The 19,986-nt window shown below is 50.5% G+C and overlaps 1 protein-coding gene and 1 long non-coding RNA gene across 2 annotated transcripts; one reads left to right on the top strand and one right to left on the bottom strand.

The window, feature by feature from the left end:
• The first annotated feature begins 278 nt into the window (after positions 1-278).
• KCNJ9 (potassium inwardly rectifying channel subfamily J member 9) lies at positions 279-14,134 on the top strand. The gene is made up of 3 exons (XM_081841148.1): positions 279-803; positions 9,034-9,997; positions 13,164-14,134. The coding sequence occupies exons 2-3, from the start codon at positions 9,070-9,072 to the stop codon at positions 13,490-13,492; spliced, it is 1,257 nt and encodes a 418-aa protein (XP_081697274.1). The 5' UTR covers positions 279-803; positions 9,034-9,069; the 3' UTR covers positions 13,493-14,134.
• Positions 14,135-17,246: 3,112 nt separating this feature from the next.
• On the bottom strand, positions 17,247-19,561 carry LOC309330163. Its single transcript, XR_014151331.1, has 3 exons — positions 18,972-19,561; positions 18,689-18,926; positions 17,247-17,885 (listed from the first exon to the last, which is right to left on the bottom strand). It is a non-coding gene; the product is annotated as an uncharacterized lncRNA (long non-coding RNA).
• Between the last annotated feature and the right edge of the window lie 425 nt (positions 19,562-19,986).

Genomic DNA, 19,986 nt, shown 5'->3' on the forward strand with positions numbered 1-19,986 from the left:
ACCTGTCAGGGATACTTGAGCTGCGAATCCTGCATCACAGGGGGTTAGACTAGATGACTTTTGGGGTTCCCTTCCAACCCTACAATTCTATGAACAACAGCAGCGGCAGCAGCAGCAGCAACAACTCTCCTCCACTGGAGGTTTTCCAGCAGATGCTGGATGATCACCCATCAGTGATTCGTTAGCTGTGATTCCGGCACGACGGGGGGTTGGACTAGATGACCCTCGGGTACCCCTTTCAACCCCACAATCCCATGATTCTATAAGAGCGTGACTGGCTGGTGGCCTGTCGTTTCCCTTCTCCCCCCCCCCGCGACACTCGGCACACACCCAACCCTCAGCGACACCCTCCGACGAGTTCCAAAATCATGCCTGGTCGTGCGTTTTCGGGGAGGGGGCGGCGATGTTGGTTCTGCTTCGCCCGCCAGAGCTCCCCCTCCCGGTTCTCTCTTTAAGCCGAGACGGTGCAGCCTCGCCACCATTTAGCATCCCAGCCAAAGGACGTCCAGAGCCGTTGCCTTGGCGACGGCCGGGAAGTAAGGGTGCCTGGGAACGCGGTTGGGGGGGGGGAGTCTCCCATATATAGAGAGGGAGAGACTGACTCCGGGGCTGATGAGCTGCAGCTAAATTTAGGCGGAGGAGGGAAGGAGCAAGAGGCGCCGGGGATGTCATGCAGGGGGGCCCGGGCGAGATGGGCCCCGCCGGGGGGCGGCCACGGATCCTGCCCAGCCCTCCCTCTCCGCTCTCCACGCTGCTGCCGCCGCTGCTGACCTCAAGAGGCAAGACGCTTTCAGCACCACCAGGTGAGCGGACAGCTCCCTCGAGGGACCCAGCGGCCTTAGCAAAGGATGGAGGAGGAGGAGGAGGAGGAGGAGGATGCAGGGACCGGGTTGCCAAGGAAACGAGCTCGTGGCGGCATCGCGGGCAGGGGTCCTTCCCGGGTGGGAGTGGGCTGGGAAGGAGGTCACGGAGAGAATAACCTTCTCAGGGGAAGCAGCCTTGCAAGTAGAAGTCTCTGGTTCAACCCCCCTGGGGCATCTCCTCCAGGCAGGGTTGGTGAAACCCTGATGAGCCACTGCTGCCGGTCAGTGTAGGCAATATGGAGCTGGGTAGACCAATGGTCAGACTCAGTAGAAGGAAGGCAGCGTCCTCTGTTCCTGTGAGAGGGGTGGAGGTCTCATGGACAAGCTGGAAGATGTGTAGAGGAGAGCAAATCAGGGGGGAAGGGGAGAACCAGAGAATGGTAGAGTTGGAAGGGTACTCCAAGGGTCATCTAGTCCAACCCCCTGCAATGCAGGAATCCTACCCACAGGTGTCCCTGGGTGGGCTCGAACCACCAACCTTCTGGTTAAGAGCCAGACACCAGGGAATAATGCATACCGCTCTATTTGGGCCTTGGCCAGACCCTACCAGGAGTCCAGTGTCCAGTTCTGGGTGCCACAATTTAAGGAGGATATCGAGAAGCTGGAAGGTTGTTCAGAGGAGGGCAACCAAGATGATCCAGGGTCTAAACATCAGGAAGAACTTTCTGACAGCAAGAGCTGTTTGGCAGTGGGACAGACTTTCCTCGCGAGGTGGTGGGCTCTCCTTCCTTGGAGGTTTTTAAGCAGAGGCTGGATGGCTCTCCGTCAGGGATTCGTCAGCTGTCATTGCAGGGGGTAGGACTAGATGACCCTTATGGCCCCTTTTGACTCTATGATTGTGTCTTACCTGCCCCGAAACCTGCCATAGCCAGTCTACTCAGTTTAGGCTTATATATCTAGGAAGCTGTCTTGTACTGATTCAGAGCCTTAGGGTCCAGCTAGCTCAGTACTTGCTGCACTGACCGGCAGGCGCTCTCCGGGGTCTCTCCCAGCATTAGCAGGAGGCACTGGGAATTGAACTTGAACTGCCTGCAGAGCAAGTGCTCTAACCACTCAGCCAGTAGCTCTTCCCCTTTACATAAAGCAAGTTTCCAGTCCTCATGGTTCTGAGTTGCAGAGTATACTGCGAGGCCTTAACAGCAGATGAGGAGGGAAAGTCGTATCTCACGTCCCACCTCTTATGCTTCCTTTCCGTAAAATCTGCAAACTTATTTTTATTTAAAACTTTCATGCCCCACTCTCCATTGCAAGGGCAATTCCAGAGTGAGTTGCAAAGTAAAAATCAATGGTATCCCCTGTTTTAATTCTGAAAACAACAGCCATGGAAGGTAGGGAAGACTGGGGAATGGGAGAGAAGGGGCAAAGGAGAGCAGGGGAGAAAGGTCAATTTCCCTAAAAATCACAGAATTGTATATGCTTATTATGCCTTGTTTTATCATGACCATAACAACTTTTTTAAGGCAGCAAAAGCAGAGAGGGAGTTTTTAAAGGGTCTCTTGCAAACTTCCTGAGAAGCCAGGGGCATGAACCAAGATCTCTCTTTTCATAAATATGTAAATTTTTAACATCTCATCTTTGCAAAACCAGCCGTGCAAAGTAGGATAAGCCCGATGGAGGGATATAATATGAAGGGGAGCCCTGCAGGCTTCAAGGGTGTTTTGGGTTTTGAACTGAAGCCTCTTGCCCAGATAAATCTGGATCTGCTCCCTTGTTTCCTTTTACAGCAACACTGCAAGGTAGGACAGCCAGAGGGAGGAAGAGGGCTGGTGGAGATATTTGGGTTTTTGACACCAGTCACTTCCCAATAGATATTTAAATCCTCTGTATTATTATGGATACTTCAGTCAGTCAGTTTCTTAACTGCCTTTCTAAAAACAACAACAACAAACCGAAGGTAACTTATAAAAATATATAATATGCAGAGTTTAAAACCAGACAGTAAAACAACAATTTATCCATATAATATTAAAAAGCCATGCATGCAATCCAATTTAAAGAAAAGCAAATATCAAGACCAGCAGAAAAAGAAAAAGCAACCAGTCCCACCGATGAAAACAGCAAAGAAAATATTTGATACTGAGACGGACGCCAGTCCTTCCCTATAATGTTATCCTTTTGACAACAACCCTGTAAGGTAGGAGAGGCTGAGGAGCAGCAGAGGGAGACCAAGGAAGGCCTAATTCTTTGAACATCAAGGGCACCTGAACTCCTAAGAAGCTGCTTTCTGCAGAGTCAGGCCCTTGGTCCACACTGAGCAGCAGCAACTCTCCCGGGTTTCAAACAAAGAGACCTTCCCACTCTTGCCTGGAGACATCCCTGGGCCTTGAACCCATGACCTTCTGGGCTGCCACTGAACAACAGCCCTTCAGGACCCCTGTCCTCATGGCAGGGGGTGGACTAGATGAGCCCTTGGGCGGCTTTCTGCAATTCTATTATTCTATCTGCCAATCCTTGTGCCTAACAATTGATCAGTCGGGTGAGCAGGAAGAGGCATGGCGGTTTTGCGGGGACACCATCCCCCCCGGTGCATTTCATTTTTCAGCAAGGAAGTTAAAATAAGTAGGGAGATGGAAGGGGGAAAGGGGGGGGCAGTCAGGCTGCAAATTGAGGGCCAGGCAAGGCCAGATGTTGGTGGGTTGGCAAGAGCAGGGAACCTTTTCTTCTCCACAGGAACATTGGTGTGTTGGGTGGGGTTGGCGGTTCTTAGGAAGGTCTCAGGGCTTGGGAACAGGGCTTGTGTCCCAGTCCCCAGTGAAAATAGGGGAACTCCTTGGGGGCTCAACACCCCCATTCTCCTAAGGCTCTGCTCTACTGCCACACTTGGAAGCAGCGATTTTTCTGAATGCCAGTCGCTAGAAAATGCAGGAAGGGAGAGGGCTCTCGTGGTGGAATCCTGCTTGTGGGTTTCCCATAATGGGCATCTGCTGGACTAGATGCCCTCCCCCCTTTGGCCTGATCCAGCAGCCAGGCTCTTCCTAGGTTCTTATGAACCTCCAAGCAGCAGCCAGCAGACAGCAAGGTTGAGCTACCAAAGACCACCAGCCAGGAGCCTAGGCTGATGGGCAAAGAATCAGGACCATGGAGAGAGCTTCAGGAGGGGAGTCTGAACACGGCTCAAAAATAAGAGGCAGCGTCCAAGCTGGCATTGTGAGGTTGCAGCTGAAGCGCATCAGGGGGTGCTGTGCGCGCGCACACACACACACACACACACACACACACACCTCTCCCCAGGGCTGCCCTACTTGGTGTGCTTGTTCCTCCCTCTCCTTGCCAGCTCGCTATGAGGAGAAAGGGGAAGGGGCTGAAGTCCACACTCTGTCTTGTCTCTGCCAGGGTGCTGGCATGGACTGGGTCCCAGATAGGAATGGGGGCATGAATGCAATGCAGGAAGAGGAGGAACGCCAGCTGCAAAACAACACACATAAAAAACCCCACCTGGATTCTTTTTGCAGTGGGCACCTCGGTTTTTCACTGGCAGAGAAGGGTTCAAGAGGGGCTTCTAAGGGCCTGGATATGCAGGGCTCAGCCTTGGGGTACAGAGTTGGGCCCAGGGAGGTGTACCTGGGACCTTCGCCCCCAGACCTGTGAGTTAAAGCACTTGCCAACTTTGCAGCAATCTGTTCCTAGCGTTGCGTCTGACGTAAGAGAAGCACGCGGACTCCTCTGCCCTGCGCTATGGGGAGGGGGGAGAGTCTGCCTGCAAACCATCAAAACGAAAGGCGGGGGGGGGCGTCCTGTTGGGTCTGGGTCCCCTTGTGAGATTGGGCTTTAAAAGGCAGTGAATCCTGTAAATTAATTCTGACCCTTTTGAAAAAAACAAAGCAAAACACAATCTTTCTTCCATATTGAAACTCCTGCCGGTCAATTGACCCAAAAGTTCGAGTAGCCTAAGAAAGCAAAGCATCTCTCAATCCCCTTTCACAGAACAGTCGAATTACAGGTTTGGAAGGGGCATCAAAGGGCCATCTAGTCCAACCCCCTGAAATGCAGGAACCACGGCTAAAGAATCTCTGACAGGCTGCCAATCCAAGCTCTGCTTAAAAACTTCCAAGGGAGGAGAATCCGCCACCTTCCGAGGGAGTCTGTCCCACTGCCAAACAGCTCCTACTGGCAGAAAGTTCTTAATGATATTTAGTCAGACTCTCTTTTATTGCCATTTAAATTGATTGATTTGGGTCCTCCACTCTGGACTCCTCCCTGCAAAAAGCTTCACTGGAGCTTTTAAAGGAGAGCTTGGATGCCCACCTGCCAGGGATTCTTCAGCTGTGAATCCTGAATTGCAGGGGGTTGGACTAGATGACCCTCAGGGTCCCCTCTGACCTTAGAATACTCTGAGTCTATGAACACATTCTCAGGTGAGAGGGGCCTCTTTCCCCAAACACTGCCTATTAATAACCAAAGACAGACACGGTTTATCGGGAACAGGTGCAATTGTTCAATTATTGCTGTGGACGCAGTTTAAAAATAGAGCCGTGCTTAATCAGTCGAGCCATCTGGGCCTCGACAACACACCCACCCGCTCTCCTCGCAGCTTCGCCACCAGCCCCGCTGAGGGAGGCACAGATCCGTGGGCCCAGATCAGGACAGGCAGCCTGGGAGGGAGCTGGGCGATCTCCTCCTCCAGCCTAAAGACCCGGAACAAGCCTTTAAACACGCATGGGAAATAAGCATGTGATTTGAAACTTTATAAGTGGTGCTTGCAACTTATTCCACAACAACAAACTGAGGCAGAGGGGGAAGGCTTACATATTGCATTTTTTAAAAGGCCAAGTTTCTAGGCTTCGTGGTTGCAACTTCAGATTTTGAAGTGTGCAAGCCTTAGATCACATAGTTGAGCTGTGGAACTCCTTGCCACAGGAGGCATCGATAGCCACCAACCTGGGTGGCTTTAAAAGAGGATTAGACACATTCATGGAGGAGAGGGCTATCAGTGGCTACTAGCCACAATGCCCATGGTCTGCCCGCACAGATGGAGGCAGTCCATGCTTTTGAATAGCCTTGTTGCTCAAATCCACAGGAGGGCAGAGGGCTATTGCATTCAGATCCTGCTCTTGGGATTCCCCTTGGGGCTACCGACAGCCCACTGTGAGGGCAGAATGCTGGACTAGAGCTGCCACAGGTCTGATCCAGAATGTTGCCCTTTTGACCTTCCTTTTCCTTCAAGCCCTTTCTCAGTCTCTGTGTGCCTTGGAATAATTCCCTGCTCCCTTTAGTTTTTTTGGGCTTTGCCACGCTGCGCTCTTTCGGAAGGGAGGGCAGGATATAAATTTAGCATCACAGATTGCAGAGCTGGGGTCCCCATCCAGTCGGCCTCTTGCTGTGCAGGAATCACAACTCAAGAATCCCAGCGACAGAAGCCAGCAGGAACAGGCTCCCTGTTCTGTAAATTCCAGCATCCAGTGTCTCCCAGTGCAGAGAAACATGGCTGTTATGTAAACCCCACTTTTTCTGTGTTTACACCTGCAGAGGTAGGTGTGTGTGTTTTAAAAAACTGATGCCTGTCTAGGCACAATACCCACTTAGTGAGAGCCTTCCCCCCCCCCAAATCCACGTCACCCTCTCCTTGAACCCACCATGCGAAAAGGATGCCAGTTTTAGCATCGGCAGGTCCCACACCACACCCGCACGCAGGCAGGCAGTTTAAAAACACACCGGCGCATGCCAGGAGCAGGATGAATAATGCCAATGTTTTTGCAGCATGGGGCAGCACCATGAAGATGATATTTTCTGCAGCCAGCGATCCCTGGGAATAGGGATGGGCGATGCTGGGCCCGCGATGAATTGCAAAGTGGGTGCAGGAATGGTAGCAAAAAAATGTTTCCTGGGAGCAGTTAATGTTCCTGCAAGCACAGTTAACAGAGCACTTTCTGGAGACTCCAGGGGCCCAGTGGATGACACCATTGGTCTGTTACATCAAAAATTCACAGAACAGAGCCTTGCAGGACCTTAAATGGGCCTGTTCTGCCACAAAGGCAGCTGTGGGACCCTGAGCTGCTTTCTCAGTGGCTATGGGTTCACAACCTGGACTCTTCTCCATGTCATCTGGTGCCACAATAAGCCTGCAAGCGCTTAAGGGGCCACAGAACTCACAGCATAATGGAATCATAGAGTTGTATGGGTTCCCAGGCCTCACCCCCAGCAATGCAGAATTAACAACTGAAGCACCCCTGGCAGATGGCTATCGAACCTCTGTTTAAAAACCTTGAAGGAAGGAGAGTCCACCGTCTTCCAAGGGAGACCGTTCCACTGTTGAATCTTGAAATAATACTCTTGAATTCTAGCATAATATTCCTTCCTTCTCCTCCCAGCCCACCTTCCGCTCCTCTCTCCAGCATCCTTGGATGTACAGAAAGTAGAACTGGCATCCTCTAGCATCTAGTCTCATTCCCAGGGACTAGGGTCCTGATCCCAGGAGATCAAAGCCACTAAGCATAACATCCACAGTCCAAACAAGTCAGGTCCAGAGCATCAGTCTTGGTCCAAACCTGGAGCAGAGGCAAGGTCACCAGAATAAGGTTGGGTGTGTGTGGCTGGAGTGAAGAGCAAAATGCCAAAATCCTGTGTCTTGTATGCTTTAGTTGAGATTCCTGCACTTCAGAGGGTTGGGCTAGATGACCCTTAGAGTCCCTTTCAGCTCTGCACTTCTGTGATTCTATAATTCTGTGATTCCTGAAGGGCCACGATCTTCCTCTGGGGGCTCTGTGAGTGTCACCAGGTAAGGGCTGGACACGACTTCAAGAAAGGTCTCTCTATCAAGCCCCAGAGCGCTAGTTGTGATTTGGCAAGTGGGTGCAGTTTTCACAGTGAAGATTTAGGCATAAAAGGCTTAAAAATACAGGAGCGACACCCGCCTTGTGACTGCACAATCACACTCTCAAATTTTGACACTTCTCTGCTTTTACCGTTTGAAGATAAAATGCTTCCGTTTTGTGGAACAGACAGCCTCGTCGCTGCTCCTGTTTCATCTTGTCTGCTTATTGCCTGGGTAGCAACTCGCACCTGGCTCCAACCATAGCCCTGGCATGGAGTCAGCGGGGAAGGGTTCCCAAGCGCTGGAATAGTTTGCTGGCAAAAGGTCCCAGATTCGGTCCCCTTTGGCATCTGCAGGTAAGTTTGGGCAAAGACCCCCCTGCCTCGAATATCCTGGAGAGCTGCTGCTGCCAGCCAGTGAAGGCAGAACTCAGTAAGATGGAACCCCAAAGTCCAGCTCAGTATAAGGCAGCTCTCCTCAGGTAAACTCTTTATTCTGAATCACGAGGACTAGAATCCTGCTTTGCTTTTGAAGGGAGGGCCCCATGTCAGTGGCAGAGCCCCTGCTTGGCATGCAGAAGGCCCAGCTGCAATCCCCACTAGCAGCTTCTCCAAGAAAGGCTGGAAAAACACCCCTTTCCTGCGTGAAACCTTGGGGAGCTGCTGCCGGTCAGAACAGGCAACACTGAATATTCAGCCACTTATTATTGAGGGGAAGTGTGTGGAACAGGTCTCCGTGTTTCGATTTCTATGAATGGAGCTGAGAGACGACCTAACCTGGGGAGAAAACAGCAAATACCTGATGAAGCGAGCACAGCAGGTTATATTTTCTGAGAATCCTCCGGAAAAACAATCTCTCAAAGGACCTCTTGATGGCATTTTACCACTGTGCAGTGGAGAGTGTATTAACTTATGGTCTATGTGTGTGATTTGGGAGCTGCATGGCCAGGGAAAGAACAATGCTGTCCAGGGTTGTAAAGACTGCAGAGAGAATAATTGGGTGCCCTCTTCCCACCTTAGATCAAATCTGCACTTCCAGGTGCCGTAAGAAAGCGGCAGAGATAGCGCAGGATAGTGCGCACCCCGGAAACAATCTCTTTCAGTTTCTGCCTTCTGGAAGAAGGTACAGGGTTATAAAGACCAGGACCAGCCGCCTGAGAAATACTTTCTATCCAAATGCGATTTTGGTTCTAAACGCAGCATAAGGGGTCTCTATTGAATAGTGTATTTTAAAATGGGGTTTCAGAGTTTTTAGGGGTTTTTGAATGTTTTGTGTAGTTTTTCAGTTTCATTGTTCTGCATGGGACAATGACAATAAAGATATCGTATATCGTATGTATATATATCGTAGTCAGTGGCCTGGCTCTGCACCAGGCAGCTTCCGGCACTAACCCGGCCTCCTGCGTTTCCCCCTCCGCAGACTGGGAGCCGCTGCCCGGGCCCCGCGAGCTCTAACATGGCAAAGGACAACTCGGCCTTCTCCTCCATCCATGAGCCCCTGGCGCCCGAAGCAAAGGTCCCGGGGCCCCAGCTCAAGCCGGCAGCCCTGCGGCGCCTGGGCGAGGAGCCCGAGAAGGCAGAGAAGAAGCGGGGTCGCCAGCGGTACGTGGAGAAGGACGGCAAGTGCAACGTCCAGCATGGCAACGTCCACGAGACCTACCGCTACCTGACGGACATCTTCACGACGCTGGTGGACCTCAAGTGGCGCTTCAGCCTGTTGGTCTTCATCCTGGCTTACGCCAGCACTTGGTTGTTCTTCGGCCTCATCTGGTGGTTCATCGCCTACTGCCGAGGAGACCTGGACCACCTGGGCGACGACGCCTGGACGCCCTGCGTCAACAACCTCAACGGCTTCGTCTCGGCCTTCCTCTTCTCCATCGAGACGGAGACCACCATCGGCTACGGCCACCGGGTCATCACGGACAAGTGCCCCGAGGGCATCATCCTGCTCTTGCTGCAGGCCATCCTGGGCTCCATGGTCAACGCCTTCATGGTGGGCTGCATGTTCGTCAAGATCTCGCAGCCCAACAAGCGGGCCGAGACACTGGTCTTCTCCTCGCACGCCGTGGTCTCCCTGCGCGACGACCGCCTCTGCCTCATGTTCCGCGTGGGGGACCTGCGCAACTCACACATCGTGGAGGCCTCCATCCGAGCCAAGCTCATCAAGTCCAAGCAGACCCAGGAAGGGGAGTTCATCCCCCTCAACCAGACAGACATCAACGTGGGCTTCGAGACTGGAGATGACCGCCTCTTCCTGGTCTCCCCGCTCATCATCAGCCATGAGATCAACGAGCACAGCCCCTTCTGGGAGGTCTCTCGGGAACAGCTCAAGAAGGACGACTTTGAGATCGTGGTCATCTTGGAGGGGATGGTGGAGGCCACAGGTAGGTGGGGGAGGGTGGGCGGGAGGGAGGGAGGGAGGGAGGGGACCCCCCAAAATTGTCCAACCCATAAGCCAACTTTTATATGGCCACTGGAAACTTTCCTTTCCCACCAGGACCTGCCCACGCAATTGAGGACACCTTTCCACAATGGTTAATCGATGTCTGGATTTTTTCCACTTTTTATAAGGTTTTTAATTGTACAGTTTTGTGGTTAATTGCTGAGAGCTGAGAGAGAGAGAGAGATGAAGAAGAAGAAGAAGAATTTCCTGCCTTTTCTCCTGATGGGACGAAAGGCAGCTTACAGACAGAAACAAGAACCGCTAAAAACATAGAAAATTTGATTATTAAAATACAATTAAACATTGAGAGAATATAAAACTATATACACATATGAGCTCTGTTAAAACCACACCATTAATTGCAATAAAAACAGTGTGGCCCCAGGCCTTAAAAGCAGTCAGTTCCCAAACACCTGTTGGAACAAGAAGGTTTCCACCTGCCAGTGGAAGGGAAGGACAGCAAAGAGCTTCTCCAGGGAGGCAGCTCCAAAGTTGTCTGGGAGCAGCCACCACCGAGAAGGCCCTGGGAGAACAGGCTGCTGGACTAGAGAGGCCTTGGGCCTGATCCAGCACGCTCTTCTTGCATTCCTAAGGCAGCTTCTTGTGTTCCTAATGAGCCTCAGCACCTCGCCCAGCGACACTCCTGCAGGTGAGCTCATGGGATTGAGCTGGGATAGAAGGCCCTAGGCCAGGGGGAGGCAACCTAAGGCCCGGGGGCCAGATCCGGCCCAACCGCCTTCTCAATCTGGCCTGCAGATGGTCTGGGAATCAGTGTGTTTTTACATGAGTAGAATGTGTGCTTTTAAATGCATCTCTGGGTTATTTGTGGGGCATAGGAATTCGTTCATTTTCTCTCTCCAAAATATAGTCCAGCCCCCCACATGGTCTGAGGGATGGTGGATGGGCCCATGGCTGAAAAAGCTTGCTGACCCCTGCCCTAGGCAGTCCCTAAGCTAGAACTGGGCTTATGAGTAGATAGGCAGCCAGAAACTGCCTTATCCCGAGTGAGACCATTGGTCCATCTACCTATGCTTTGCCTGCACTGACTGGCAGTGGCTTTCCTGACTTTCAGACTCTGGGGTTTCTCCAAGCCCTTCCCAGAGATGCCGGGGGGATTGATGCTGGGACTTCCAGTGCTGGTTCCTACAGGCCTCCCCCCCCCAATAAACCAAGGTTCTAGTCCTCATGTTTCTGAGTAAGGCTATAGGTCCTTCTCACAGCGCTGAGCTGTGGCCGGTGGTGTGCAAATGAACCCAGAGTCTCAGGAACTTTCAGGGGGGGCCTTCCCTCTCAGGGGGTCCCCATCCTTTTCTTCACCTCCCAGGACCCTCCAGCGTTGACTTCTCTCCCCTTCTCTGCCCTGTGTGCACTTGCATAAGCCTCGCGGTCTGAGTGCTGTTTGCAAAGGCTTCTGGCTCACAGATGGCGTGCCGGGGGGGGGTGTGTGTCAGGCTTTGAAGATCACTGGGCTTGGTTGGGGTGGGCTGGTGGGGAGGGGGGAGACTCAAAGGACCAGCAGATGATCCCCAATGGTCTGGCTCAATATAAGGCAGCTTCCTATTTAAATCAGAACCATGAGGACTAGAACTTTGTTTTTTAGATGAAAGCCTCCATGGCAGAACAGTTGCTCTGCATGCAGAACGTCCCAGGTGGAAGTGGGGCTGCTTGCTCTTTCTGAAAACCTGGAGAGCCACTGCTGCCAGTCAGTGCAGACAGTACTGAGCCAGGTTGCTTGTGCTGCTTAAACACAAGTCAAAGCGGCGTTGGTGTGCTTTGAAAACTGGGGCAAGCGCTCTGCAGTTTCTCTCTTGGCTGCGCAATTTAGTGGGGCAATGAAGCCATTTTCTGTTGATTAAGCTGCTTGGGGCTATATATACATCCAGTTGCCTAAGAATTTCTTCCTTTGATAGCATTTTTGCCTGGTTTAGCTTAGTTTTCCCCTTTAAGGGCCGTCCAAAAGATGGAAAATATTGTTCTGTGGAGCACCCTGAGACCTCTGGGTATAGGGTGGTATATAAATTCAATAATAAATGAATAATAATAATAATAATAATAGGTGGACCCAACAGTCAGTATATAAATCTAATAATAAGTACCGTATACTGAAGAGAAGCATTCCTCAGGCGGCAGCAGTGGGGCAGGCAGGGTGCCTCCTCTTGGCCTTCCACCGCCTGAGGCAGGTGATTCAGCTCGCCTCATCGGTGGGCCGGCTCTGCTCTTTGCGTATGAAGAAGCTCAGCAGGAGATGGAACAACTTGACTTAGGCAGGGGTCAGCAAACTTTTTCAGCAGGGGGCCAGTCCACTGTCCCTCAGACCTTGTGGGGGGGGTCAGACTATATTGGGGGGTGGTGAACGAATTCCTATGCCCCAGAAATAACCCAGAGATGCATTTTAAATAAAAGCACACATTCTACTTATGTAAAAACACGCTGATTCCTGGACCGTCCATGGGCTGGATTAAGAAGGCGATTGGGCCCAATCAGGCCCCCAGGCCTTAGTTTGCCTACCCATGACTTAGGGAAACGGTGGGCAGCTCATGTAAGATAGATCCCTGTCGCAATAGGCAGGGAGTTCCAAAGGGTAGCTAAAAAGGTAAAGGGACCCCTGACAGTTAGGTCCAGTCATGGCCGACTCTGGGGTTGCAGCGCTCATCTCGCTTTATTGGCCGAGGGAGCCAGCGTACAGCTTCCGGGTCATGTGGCCAGCAGGACTAAGCCGCTTATGGCGAACCAGAGCAGCACACGGAAACGCCGTTTACCTTCCCGCCGGAGCGGTACCTATTTATCTACTTGCACTTTGAAGTGCTTTCGAACTGCAAGGTGGGCAGGAGCAGGGACCGAGCAACGGGAGCTCACCCCGTCGCGGGGATTCGAACCGCCAACCTTCTGATCGGCAAGTCCTAGGCTCAGTGGTTTAACCCACAGCGCCACCCGCGTCCCTAAAAGGGTAGCTACTGCCACATATAAGATGGGTTTCATGCCAGGTCATTACATGGCACCAGCTCGGCCGGTTGAACGTCCACCTCCATCTGAAGGTGGCGTTTGGTGACTCTGCCCATCCTGACTCAGTTTCCCCACTTTCTCTGCTTTGACCCCCCCCCCCCCAGGGATGACCTGCCAAGCGCGAAGCTCGTACCTGATGGACGAGGTCCTGTGGGGCCACCGCTTCATGTCCGTCCTCTCTCTGGAGGACGGCTTCTACGAAGTGGACTACAACAGCTTCCACCAGACCTTCGAGGTGCCCACGCCCAGCTGCAGCGCCCGGGAACTGTCCGAGGCGGCCGCCCGCATGGATGCCCACCTCTACTGGTCCATCCCCAGCCGGCTGGACGAGAAGGTGGAGGAAGGGACCACCGAGAAAGCGGCGGTGGAGGAGGACGCGGACAAGGAGAGGAATGGGAACCTTGCCAGTGCTGAGAGCGAGTCCAAGGTCTGAGGGGGCCATGGGGAGAGGTGGCCAGGCCACGGCAGGAGGCCCCGCTCCAGGCATGCTTCCCAGCGAGGAGGAAGCACGGACAAGCCGCAGAGAGAGCGAGGCGACAGGGCAGGTGGCCGGAGAGTGGGAGGAGGATGCGGGGCTTCATCGACGGACCAGAGAAGGGCCCCTGAAAAGGATTCTTAATGACCCCCTTAAAAACCAGCTGTTCCCCCAAAACTCCAGATATCGTCAGACTCCAACGCCCAGCAGCCGGGATTTTGGACGGAGGGAGCTGTCATCCGTCGGGGAGGACCTGGGGTTGGGAAGGTTTGCCTTTCACACACACAAACCCTGACATTTGTATCTGTACAGCCAGCCAATAAACCTGGGCAATAACAAGGAAGGTGGAGTCCTGACTGGGGATCCTGGAGGTGGTCTAACTTCATGGGAGACTCTGGGGCTGGGGGGGGGGTCTTTTGCAAGGGGGTGGAGAAAGGATGGGAGGCTGGCCAAGATCCACCCCTATGAACCCACCTGCCTTCCTCACAATCACAGAACTGTCAATTTGGAAGGGACTTCTAAGGGTCCTCAACTCCCCGCAATGCGGGAATCACAGCTAAACCACCCCTGACAGATGGCCAGCCAACCTTCATTTAAATAACTTCCCTTGGGGCAGGGGATAAATAATAAATTTATTTATTTATTTATTTATTTATTTATTTATTATTATTATTATTATTATTATTATTATTATTATTATTATTATTGTCAGGTGCAGGTCTGCAGAAAGATGCAGGTCTCCGTTGACAGTGAACGCTTTATTTAGGTTGCAGGTAGGTAGTTGGTCTGCCAGAGTCAAAACAAAAAATTCCTTCCAGTAGCACCTTAAAGACCAACTAAGTTAGTTCTAGGTATGAGCTTTCGTGTGCATGCACACTTCTTCAGATACAATACCAATAACAAACTTAGTTGGTCTCTAAGGTGCTACTGGAAGGAATTTTTTAAATTTTGTTTTGACTACGGCAGCCCAACATGGCTACCTACCTGTAACTAGTTTCAGAAATAATTTCAGAAATAGACTGGAAAGAGAAGTTGCTGAATTGCAACTTCTTACCAAACTTAAAACCATGGAGAGACCTGGACTGAATAGAGACATTGGATTCTTCTCTCATTATACATGATAAAGCTATTTTTAGCCATCTCACCCCTTGCTTTTTCCTATAAGACCAATTGCAGTCATTAACAGTCGCCAACAGGTTTACCACACCTATCAGCCAATCACCCATTCCCACCACCCTTCTGAGTAATCCCCCTCCCCACCTTCTCACTATATAGAAGGGTCTGGTGACTTCTGTTTCAGTGTATCAGAAGAAGTGATCTAGGAGTCTTGGTTGACCACAAACTTGACATGAGCCAACAGTGTGACGCGGCAGCTAAAAAAGCCAATGCAATTCTGGGCTGCATCAATAGGAGTATTGCATCTAGATCAAGGGAAGTAATAGTGCCACTGTATTCTGCTCTGGTCAGACCTCACCTGGAGTACTGTGTCCAGTTCTGGGCACCACAGTTCAAGAAGGACACTGAGAAACTGGAACGTGTCCAGAGGAGGGCAACCAAAATGGTCAAAGGCCTGGAAACGATGCCTTATGAGGAACAGCTAAGGGAGCTGGGCATGTTTAGCCTGGAGAAGAGGAGGTTAAGGGGTGATATGATAGCCATGTTCAAATATATAAAAGGATGTCACATAGAGGAGGGAGAAAGGTTGTTTTCTGCTGCTCCAGAGAAGCGGACACGGAGCAGTGGATCCAAACTACAAGAAAGAAGATTCCACCTAAACATTAGGAAGAACTTCCTGACAGTAAGAGCTGTTCGACAGTGGAATTTGCTGCCAAGGAGTGTGGTGGAGTCTCCTTCTTTGGAGGTCTTTAAGCAGAGGCTTGACAACCATATGTCAGGAGTGCTCTGATGGTGTTTCCTGCTTGGCAGGGGGTTGGACTCGATGGCCCTTGTGGTCTCTTCCAACTCTAGGATTCTATGATTCTAAGTGTGCATGCACACAAAAGCTCACACCAAGAACAAACTTAGCTGGTCTCTAAGGTGCTCCTGGAAGGATTTTTTTTATTTTGTTTCTTAGTCAGGAAATGGCATGCAACTCAGCAACACTTTGCAGCAGATTTTGTACCTATGGAGCTGTGGCCAGAACTGAAGGTCCCTCCTCCCCCCCCCCTTTCTAAGGCTCCTCCTCTCCCAGCTGTTTCCCAAGCAGTCTCAAATTGTGGCTGCGCACCTCTGGCCCCCGTTCTGCTCTTTTCGTTTCTCTGCGTGTCCTGGGAGGACAACGATGAGGGGAGCTTGTTGCAGCAGAACAGGGAGACTCACTTAATTCTTCAGCAGCCCCTTGGCCCCCTCCTTTGCTTCAGCCTCGGAGTCTGAACTGCTCTCTGACACAGGTTCTTGCTGCTCACTAAAGCCTGTTGTCCCTTAAGCATCTGCCACTCCTGCCAATCTTCTCCCTCTGACCTCTCCTCGGTGCCCCACCACCAATCCCGAGACTCTAAGCCTTACTCCTCTGGGGGTTCCCTTGGGGGTTCCCCGGATGGTGCCTCCCCCAACTCCTCTTCATCCAGCCAGTCTCTGACATGAAGTTTCCAAACCATCTTCTGAGGCAGTCCTGTGTATCAAATAGGCTTCCTCATCCACAATCAGATCTTGCATGAGGGACGACTGATTCAAGGCCGCTTTGATTGATTGATTGATTCATTCATTCATTCATTCATTCATTCATTCCATGAAATTTAAACACCAGAGAATTTTATGAAAACCATAAAATCGGGGGGGGGGGGAGGGCAGGTTATGATACATGTAGGAAAGTTAAAAAGCTAAAACAGGCTAAAATTCACACCAGCTTCCTAAGCTTCTGGGTAGACAAAAAAAAAAAGAAAAAAAAAAAGAATGTTTTTAGCAGGAACCGAAAAGCATACAGTGAAGCCACCTGCTTGGTCTCAAGTGGCAGGGAGTTCCAAAGTGCAGGTGCTGCCATGGCTTGCATTTATAGCCCACCCCTTTTCTGCAAGGGACTCAAGGTGGTGAGAGGTGAGGTTGAGACGCAGTGGGGACCTGGTCTCTCCCAGGTCCCAGTCTGGGACTCTCACCACACCACAGCACACTGGCTGCCTTGTGGTAAAATCCTGGCCTAGTTTGCATGTCAAAACTATTTCTTTATTGCATTTATGATCCACTTGCATTTTCCCACCGAGGTGTTCAAAGTAGCTGATGTGGTTCTGGCCTCTCCGCCATTCAACCCACCCAACAACCCTATGTGATTGGTTAAGCACTGAAGCGATGCTCCCAGAGGGGAAGGGCTGAGCCATATGGATTGTGGCATGCTGCCTCCATGAGGACTAGTGGCATGCTCCAAACGAATAATAATAATAATAATAATAATAATAATAATAATAATACATCTGAAGGCAGCCCTGTTTAGGGAAGTTTTTAATATTTAACACTGTATTGTTTTTAACACTCGATTGGGAGCCGCCCAGATTTGCTGGGGAAACTCAGCCAGATGGGCGTGGTATAAATAGTAAATTATTATTATTATGTACAATCGTTGTACAATGAAATTAACAGTCTCTCCCCCCCAAAAAAACACTCAATCTCATTGCACTCTGTGCTTGTCGCACAACACACCAACCCCGAAAGTCAGTTGCACTATATTATTTTCCGTTCAGCAGCCTAACAGCCCACGGGTAGAAACTGTTTTTTAGTGAATCGTCCCTGAAAATTTCTCGCTCTCCTAAGGCAACGATCCCTTGCGATGTCATCTAGCGGGCTCAGGGGACAGCCCATGATATCATGTACTGTGTTCACCACCCTCTGTGAAGACTTTCTGTCCGTGGCTGTCAAGCCAACGTACCACACTGTGATACAATATGAGAGGACACTTTCTATTGTGGACCGGTAGAAGGAGGTCATCAATTGTTGTTTAACATTGTTCTTTCACAAGACCCTGAGGAAGTGGAGTCTCTGTTGGGCCTTCCTAACCACCTGAGTTACATTGCTTTTCCAAGTGAGGTCTTCACTAAGGTAAACTCCCAGAAATTTAAAGGAAGAGACTCTCTCCACACAACCCTCCGATATACAACGGGGCAGGTTCCCCTCTCTTCCTCCGAAAGTCCAACACCATCTCCTTTGTCTTGCTAATATTTAGGTGCAAGTTATTCTCTAGGCACCATGTAGATACTTTTTGAACCCCCCCCCCCCCCGTATGCTGATTCATCTTCAACTAGAACAAAAAGTGTCAACGCTTCTCCTTCTTCAATGTTCAGCGTCTCTCTGCAACCCAGAATTCTCTTCTTATATTGAGGCAACATGAATTGGTCCATCGCTGAGACTCCACTGTCACTTGCTCCTAATTTGTTCATAATAAAATATAATAATAATAATAATAATAATAATAATAATAATAATAATAACAACAACAACAACAACTTATAATAAATTTCCGCAGCCACTTTGGGCGGCTTCCAACAGGGGATTAAAAATACATTAATACATCAGTCATTTAAAAACTTCCCTAAACTTCCCTAAAAATTCAGAACACGCCAGGGAAAAGCTCTCAAGGGGAACAGTTCCCTTTGTGTCATCCTTCCTAGTATCTGGGAAACTGCCTCCTCTCCAAAAGGAGAAGGCAGAGTTGGAAAAGATTCAGAAAATGACCAAGGGGGGTGGAACAGGAAAGGCAGCAGTGTTGGGGTTTTTTTATCTCAGAGAAAAGATGAGTAAGAAAGGACATGGTAGATCCTGCACAGCACAGAGGAAGCAGACAGGAAATGGTTTTTCTCCCTCTCTCAAGACACCAGAACTCATGGACTTGCCATGAAGCTGAATATTGGAAGATTCAGGACAGAGAAAATAAAGTCCTTCTTCACACAGTTACTCTGTGGAACTCTCTGTGGCGTTTTCATAGGTAGGAGAGGATATATTAATTGCAATTTATCCCTCCAGGCACTCATGTGTATGGGGGGAGGGTGGCTGAACAGAGTTCAAAAGCCCCACCCTTAGCAGCAAAACTGAAACATGTAGGAATCAGCTGTGAAGGCTTCTTTTAAGTAAGTCCAGCTGCAGAGCCAGTGGACTCCCCCTTTTCCTTTAGCCTGCTTAAGAAATCAGGCAACAGACTATGGGAATTAGCTTTAAATATGAATTACTTACTCATAGTCTTGCCTTGGTTCTCAGCTGCAGCATGTTGTGCAATGTCCAGACTCCTTATATTCAAAAAGGACTTTCCTTTCATAAACATATAACTGAGAATAACGTATCTACAATCTCATGCTTATTTGCATTGTTCCTGCACAGGATTCTCCCTATTAACATTTCGGGATCTTCCTCTGTCTGCTTCACTTCACACTGACAGGCACTCAGGATCCTGAAGAAACCTCTCTCTCTCTCTCTCTCTCTCTCTCTCTCTCTCTCTCTCTCTGCCATTCTCCCTCACACACACAGAGAGAGAGAAGAGCAGAAAAAGCAGTTTAAAAAACAACAGTTGCTGGAATAACAGTCACAATGGAATGGAATGTCTTTCTTATGTGACTCACAGTCAGCCAATCACATGAGAGAGCTACAGCCAAGGGGGAAAAAATACCATACTGAAAATACACAGCAAACATTCCCATTTCAGGGAATTAGATTATCCTTAACATGGCAGCAGTAAAAATGATGGAGGTAAAATGTTTATATTTACAATAGAAATAGCCTCACGCATGGGTCTGGGCTGGAGCCAGTGGACGGCATGTCTATCCTCAAGGCTACTCAAAGAAGGAGAAGGGGGGGGGGAGGAACAGGGAATTATATATGCCTTCCCAGGAGAGGAGGGGAAATGACATCACACAGAGCCCTCTCTACCAATTACGTTTCTATGGTCTGAGTCTTTGCCTATCAGCAATACAGCTCTGTGGTCTCCTGCACCTAAACTTACTAACTGGGAAGAATATATATTGTTGGATTTTGACCCCCACCTCCCACACTCTCCCAGGGGAGCAGTGACAACCAACAACTTGGAGGGCTCTGCAAGGGGATGGGTCACATTCATGGAGGAGTGTCACGGTCTGGTTCACGGGCAGTCGAAGTCCTGGCAGGGGATGTCAGGACTGGGGGCAAGATGGGGGGTGGGAGCAGGAACGGGGGTCCAGAAGCCAGGAGTCATGAGCCAAGAGTCCAAGGGTCAGAGAGCCGGGAGTCAAGAAGCCAAGGGTCTGAGGGTCAGGAAGCAAGGAGTCATGAAGTCAGGGGTCCGAGGATCAAGAAGCAAGGCAGGGAACGTGTTGCTGTGGCCAAGAGCCGAAGGGAAATGCTGACCTTATATCCCTTCCTGGCTCTTGTCACCAGGTGTTGTGAGTTACCAAGTGGCCTCACCTGTGCGGCCGCACCTTGCCTCTCCAGAACAAACATAGGAAGGCCCCAGTCCTGCGAAGCCGTACTGGTCCCAGGGCCTGGATCCTGCACACACACCT

This window comes from Podarcis erhardii (assembly GCF_964252035.2).
Source record: "Podarcis erhardii genome assembly, chromosome: 15".
Lineage (NCBI taxonomy): Eukaryota > Metazoa > Chordata > Lepidosauria > Squamata > Lacertidae > Podarcis > Podarcis erhardii.

Excerpts from the sequence above, each read along its gene's own strand:
- KCNJ9 (XM_081841148.1), top strand. The coding sequence starts at position 9,070 with ATGGCAAAGGACAACTCGGCCTTCTCCTCCATCCATGAGCCCCTGGCG. Across the intron at positions 9,998-13,163 it reads GGGGATGGTGGAGGCCACAG|GGATGACCTGCCAAGCGCGA; the intron begins GTAGGTGGGGGA and ends CCCCCCCCCCAG.